We start from the raw sequence: 7,030 nt of genomic DNA on the forward strand, positions 1-7,030 counted from the left end.
TACTTAAGTATAATTTAAATTAAGAAAAAAGGACAAATAGGTCCTGACCTTTTGTCTCGCGGACATTTTCATCTCTAATCATTAAAAAATACTTTTAAATTTCTGACTTTCATAAAACTTGGACGGATCAGTCCCTCCGTCCAAATACCTCCGTCAGGGACTGATCCATCCAAATGTTTCCGTCAGGGACTGATCCGTCCAAGTTTTGTAAAGGTCAGAAATTTAAAAGTATTTTTCAATAGTGAGGGACGAAAAATGTCCGCAGAACAAAATGTTAGGGACCTATTTATCTTTTTCTCTTAAATTAAATAACATTTAGAATTTGAGATTTACGGAATACAATTATTGAATTAAAAGATTCATTCATCATATTCAAATAAAACACATAGATTAACTCTAGAATATTCAATTAAATCTAGAGAAATCTTTTAATTTGTAAGAAGTGATAGCATAGTCCATAAATAGAAAGAGAAAAAAGCAGAAAATTTTGGGATTTGTGAGAAAAGAAAAAAAGAAAAAGAAAAGAAGTATAGAAGCAACATGATGTTGGAAAAAGAAAGGAGAGTGAAGTTGAATGCCAAATAAGCATAGACCATAGTGACCAATGTGTCACATACATGTTCCTATTTCCCCCCTTTATAAACTCCTTCCACCATGTTCCCCTCTTCCCCCAATTTCTCCATTCTCATTCTCAACTTTCTTCCAAATTTACCCTTTTCAATTTCTCATTCACCTACTCCATCTACTACTACCAATTAGTAATTTTCCAATATGAAGAACAACACACTCATAGATCATGAACACTACCACCATAGCAGCAGATTCCTTCACAATCCTTCTTTCTCTTCAACCCTCCTTGACCAAATCTACCGTTCCATTGACCAATCCGAACAACACAATTACACAAATACCCCCAATCACATGAAGACCTTCTTCACACAAACAACTTCAAGAACAGAGAAGAACAAGAAACAGGAACCATCAACAAGAAGCACGTCACGTGACTATGACAATGACGTCACGTGCTTCAGTTCCACGTCACTTTCCTCCGATTCCAGCTCGTCCTCTTCTTCTTCCGCGGGATTTTCATCCTCCGACACGGAGTCAACAAGGCCGTCAAGAACGCGCTCGTCCTCATCGTGCTTCTTGCCTCTGAGGCCGGTGAAGACTAGCGCGTCCTTGAGGGACGAGGAGAAAGGAGACGATGATCGTCGAAAGTTCCACAGCTTTCGCCACGATTTCAAAACCGAATTAGGTGCTCTAATCGGCGGAGATCGTGGCGAAGATGATTATGAATCATTATCCATGAAATCCAAGTCAAGAGCGTTGAAGATCTATAACAATCTCAAGAAGGTGAAGCAACCAATTTCACCCGGTGCTAAGATCACTAGCTTTCTCAACTCGATCTTCGCTACTTCCAAGAAAACCAAGTCCACCAACCATGATATAAAGAATATTTATCAGAATCGGTTACATGAATCAAACGACGCTAGTAAGAACGTGGACAACGATGCAAAAAAGTCAAAGTCAATTCAAACTTCATTGCCTTCTACTTGTTCATTTTCGAGGTCTTGTTTGAGTAAGACTGGTCGGCTACATAGATCAAACGACATTCCAGAAGAAGAAAGAGAAGCCAAGTTAGTTCAAACTTCAACACATTCTTCTCTTTCTTCTTCTAAATCTTGTTTGAGCAAGAGTCTAACTTCCGAAAGGGAAAAGCTTCGCAACGGGACAAAAAGAACGGTTCGATTCTACCCCGTGAGCGTGATTGTGGGTGAAGAAGGAATCAATAATAAAGTTGCCACAAAAACATGGAAGAATAGCAGCAACGTAGAGAAGAGCAAGGTGGTGAAAGAAGCTGCAAGGGAGTTCTTGGAAGAGTACCATAAGAACAAGAACAAGAACAATTTGGTTTCAGAAGCTTTAATGGATTTGCATAAAAATAATAATAACAAAATAAATAATGCAAATCACGACGAAGACGACGACGACGATGACGTGGCAAGTTGTGCAAGTTCGGATCTGTTTGAGCTTGATCATTTGGCTGAGCTTCCTGTGTATGAAACAACTCATGTTTGCACTAATCGTGCCATTGCTAATGGTCTTGCTGTGTAGTTAATTAGTTATTGTACAATAATTTTTATATTTTCATTTTTGTTTATTTAGGATGAGCTTTTAATTTCATTTGTATGGGTTAAAAATAGAGAAGAAAATTTGGACATAAATCTTCTTTATGGAATTTTCTTCTCTATTTTTTATTATCATATCAAATTGATTTTATTGTTTTTTCCCCCCTTAATTAAGCACATGATTCTTACAGTTTTTCAAGTGATTTGGTATTTTATTATTTGTTGACAGAACTCTGCTTCTATATGCGCAGTTCACAATTTTAGTATACTTTTGTTTTATCTTTGATTTAAATAAATAAATAATAAAATAAAAAAGATTAAATGGCTTAATTAGCTTGATTGATGGTATAAGCATAGGTGTGAATTTTATAACCAAAATGTAAGCAACGTTGCTGCTCTGCATTTTTGTCTTCTTTAATTTGGAGTATCTATACAAAACTTATTATTAAACAGAATAAGTAATATAAACGATGAATAGTGTGTGAGTGTGTGTTTTCTTGGAAAATACAAACCATTTTCCTTTACAATATATGAGTCAACAGAATTGGGACATCCTCTGTAATGTAAAGTTTTAGTTATATGTAAATTGTAAAATAACTTTTAAGTAATGTTTGATTTTATACATTAAATTCATTTATAACAAGACCTTAACTAAACAATTAAACATTTATATTAGGTAGGTTATACTATTTGTTATTAAATGAGCAATTTTGTTATTCAATTTAAACATCCAAAATAAAAAAATAAAAAAAGACACATATTTGTTATATTATTAAGTTAAATTTCACTTGTACATAGATGATATTGTATACTATATTTTTTATTTTGTAAAAATATGTATAATTTAAGTTACGTTGCATGCCACTCAATGTTTGTAATTTCTTTTAATAAAATATAATACTAATGAAAGAATTTTAAGTGTAACTAAAATATCGGATATTTTAATAATTTTAACCATTAATTTTAATTATATAATATATATTAATTGAAATCAATTATTAAAATTATTGAAATGATGTTCTAAGTACATTTAAAAATTTTTCATTATTCTCTCCTTAAAAAATAACCTTAGATATGAGAAATTGAAATATGCATGTAATATTGAGGCTCATTTTTTTTGTTATTGGAGGCTGATGTGCTGCATTATGAGGGTATAGTGGTGCTAGACTAAGATGTGGGGCAGTACAAGTCGAACCATGCAAGTTGTTTTTCAAAAAAAATATCATAGTCAAATCGGATGGTCCAATTCACAAAGAGAGAAATTTTGAATTTTGGAAGAAGCAAATCGAATTGTCTGTATTGTATGAAAAGGGTTTTTTTTTAAATAAAACAAAAATTGGACCGTCCGATTTTTTTGAGAGTACTCGTACTGTTCGATTTGTAGCTCCCTGACACCACATGGCTGTAAAGCACGTTGCTTCTCCATATCGCTGTCCTACACAATTACCTTCTCCATAATAAAATTAAATCACGTGATATTGATTTGAGAATAATATAAGGTAGGTTTTATATATATGTTGCCTATTATATGAAAGTGTACCTAGGTATATGTGTGAGTGTGTAAGTAGGTGTCATAGAATGTAGCATTTGTTTTGAATGAACAAAGAGTGATTTTGCAAAAGTGAATAGGTAGATAGATAGATAGATAGATAGATAGATAGATAGATAGGACATTGATTTTGTTCTGAAAAAGAAATTAAAGTGAGTGGGGATTCGTTCATTCTTTTATTTGATGATGATGATGATGATCACCGATCAAAAACATTTCAGATTGTGATAGCAACTGACACAATCAACATAAGAGAATGAAAACCAAAGCAAAATGAGGGGCAGATCTTCGTTCCATGGGAATAGAGAAAGTGAAAATTTTCAAGCTTTTGCTTTTCTTACTTTCTTTCTTTCTTTCTTTTTGATCTTTGATTTCTTCCTATGTGGAACAAGAATTTCTTGTACTTTGTAAAATACTTGTTTATTTATTTATTTATTTATTTACTTCCCTTGTAACTTGTAGAATCAGCTACCACCATTTCCTCTTCTGGCCACAACAACATTAATTCATGAACATTGAAGCCTTTGTCTTGAAAGAAACATCCCAAGAACCCAAAAGAAATTTAAAGTTATTAGAACATCAACTAGTGTCAGAAGAATTTAATTACAGAGTAAGATTCTTTTATGTTGTTATTCAATTACACTGAAATATTGGTATGCATGAATTTTTTTTGTTCTCACTATATATTCAAATAAACTCCTAATTTTATTGGAGTCATAAATAATGGAAAATAATTTTATAAGATCGATTTTGTTAGAGACTAATTTTTTTTAACCAACAAAATAATAGATAGATAAATAAATACTAAAAGAAGAAAGAGAAGTGTTTACATTTCAATTATTTACAGATTTTTGTATCTATACTATTTTAAATAACATTTTGTCCATTTTTTATATTTTTTTTATTAACATGCTATATGTTTGTAAGCCTTATTAATTTTCTCTCTTTTTCACGTTATTTCTTTCTTCATCTATTAGCAATTATGTTTGCCTTTATTAAAACTATTAATTTTAGTAATAATTTTGAGAGTCTCCTTTTTTGTTGTTGTGCTGTAATCGTATAACTTGGACATTTATTTTTTTCTTATTGAATGAAATATATCTATTATTTTTGGTAAAAAAAAAAATTCATAAACTCACTCAACTTCGAATCAAATTAAATGACGAATTTATTATTTTTTATCAGTATTTTAGTTATTAGTATAAATTTTTTATTTTAGTAATTTAATAAAATATTTTTAGTCTATATCTTTAAATATTATTAATTATTTATTAACTAAAAATAATAAATTTTAATAGTCATTTAGTATTCTTTTATATATATAAAAGAATGAGACTATGTATGTATGTCTCCCAAAAGGTTAACTTTAAAGGGAGAAAGAAAAAAGAAAGAAAGAAAATAATGTCTGAAATTATGGTAGGTAGCATTGATGCTATTTTGGGTAGAAGGTAAGCAGCAGTTATTACAAGATTAAAAAAAGAAGGCAATGGAGCAGAGACATAGTGAGGAAATTAATGATGGATGAAGAAGTTAAGGTAAGGAAAGAGGCAAACACTGCAAATTTAGGGTGTCCTCTGTTTTTGGGCATTACTAGGTACATAGTACACTCACTCACTCTTCTTCAAAATCATGATCATATTCATGCCACTCTCTGTTCTTGGTAAAGTAAGCAATTATTATTATTATTATTATTTTATATATATATGGCACCTTATGCTTATGATTTAATCACAACACAACATTGTGGGGACTACCTAGTTTATGCCACGAAATTTCGGTGTTTAATGTACTAATTTGAATCATGCATACTTCACGACAAAAAACTCTATTCAAAAGCTCCATCTCATCATCATACAATAAAATATACGCTCTCTTCTATTGCATTAATATTACAACTGAAATTTTCATTTCACACTTTATGGGATAAAATGTTACACCGAAGCATTCACATTTTAAATTGTGTATGATATAAATCAAGTTCATTTCATGTATATTGATATCTCCTTCAATTATTCAGATGTTGTTGTATACAATAATGCAATAGGTGGTATTAAAGTTTAGTGCATTATTATATACATAACGTAACCTACTCAACACACAAATTTAGTTTTAGTTTTTGGTGCATTAAATCAATTTGAGTTTCTCGAATGATTAATTTTTTCGTCTCTTTAAATAAATATTAAAATTCGAATCGAATCTTGTGTATACAATAATCTATAATCTAATAATAAACTTTAAAATAGAACTCAAATTTACGATAAATTAATTTTCAACATATCAAAATTAAAGGATAATAAACTATTTATACTAAAGGATTTATATCTATTGATAAGTTATGAAGAATTTAATCGTAGATAATATCTTAATCATTCCATCAAATAAATAAAAAATTTATTAACCTGTAAGATATTATTTTGACAAAATATCACAAATATCATCTCGTCTCAAACCATCACCAAAAAAAAAAAAAATTATAACCAAAATATTTTTTATCTGATATTAAATATACAGGTGTTAGGCAGTTAATATAATTAAGTCTTATTTATTGTTTGGAGGGATTTTATAATAAGGATTAAGGAGGTACCTAGATAACGTTGTAACTAACCAAAGCAGTCAAGCGTGGATCTCCAAGACTGTTTGCAAGAAAGAAAAGGTTATGGGGTCACTCACTACACTCTTTAGTCTTTTTGCTTTGTTATGTTATCTTATTAGCCAAAGCAACAAAGACAAAGACCAAGTCATATTCATTGGCGATCCCAAGGGGATTTCACTCTCCACACTTCTATTTCTATTCTATAATTAGTACATTATTTAACCACTTTCCTTTCATTATTTTATATCCTACTACCAAATGATGCAAACTACTTATCAAAATGTATGTGAGGAATATCACCATCATTTATGCATGGGTTTTGTGCCACCCCCCCAATATTAGAATTTAGAATAATCTTTCTCTTTTCAATTTTTTTCTTGTGGTTAGGATGCTTCATTAACCATTTTTAATAACCTACATTAATTAGGACAAAATAACTGTTGATAAGGATATGATTTGATTTAGAGAAAGTACACTACAAGAATTTGACAAATTAGCGACGGATTTTTGTGCGAAATATTTTTTGTTGTTAATTCGTCACTAACATGCGAGAAATTAGTGACGTACTAACGACAAAATTAATGAGTGGTCACAAAATATCCGAACTTGAGAAAAGTGACTGATTAGCGAGAAATTCACAAGTAAGTTTGTTTCTCGCAAATTGACTTTTGTAGCTAATATACGTATATTTATTTTGTAAAACTTAAAAAATATTGACGCTAAGTAAAATCAACAAAGGAAACAATGCAAGATATTAAA

At 30.4% G+C, this 7,030-nt stretch overlaps 1 protein-coding gene across 1 annotated transcript; it reads left to right on the forward strand.

Moving 5' to 3' along the window:
• Positions 1 to 771: 771 nt before the first annotated feature.
• LOC112755879 (protein BIG GRAIN 1-like B) lies at positions 772 to 2,115 on the forward strand. Its single transcript, XM_025804195.3, has one exon. It carries the CDS (start codon positions 772 to 774, stop codon positions 2,113 to 2,115), a length of 1,344 nt encoding a protein of 447 aa, XP_025659980.1.
• The last annotated feature ends 4,915 nt before the right edge of the window (positions 2,116 to 7,030 follow it).

This window comes from Arachis hypogaea, chromosome 6 (genome assembly GCF_003086295.3).
Source record: "Arachis hypogaea cultivar Tifrunner chromosome 6, arahy.Tifrunner.gnm2.J5K5, whole genome shotgun sequence".
Taxonomy (NCBI): domain Eukaryota; kingdom Viridiplantae; phylum Streptophyta; class Magnoliopsida; order Fabales; family Fabaceae; genus Arachis; species Arachis hypogaea.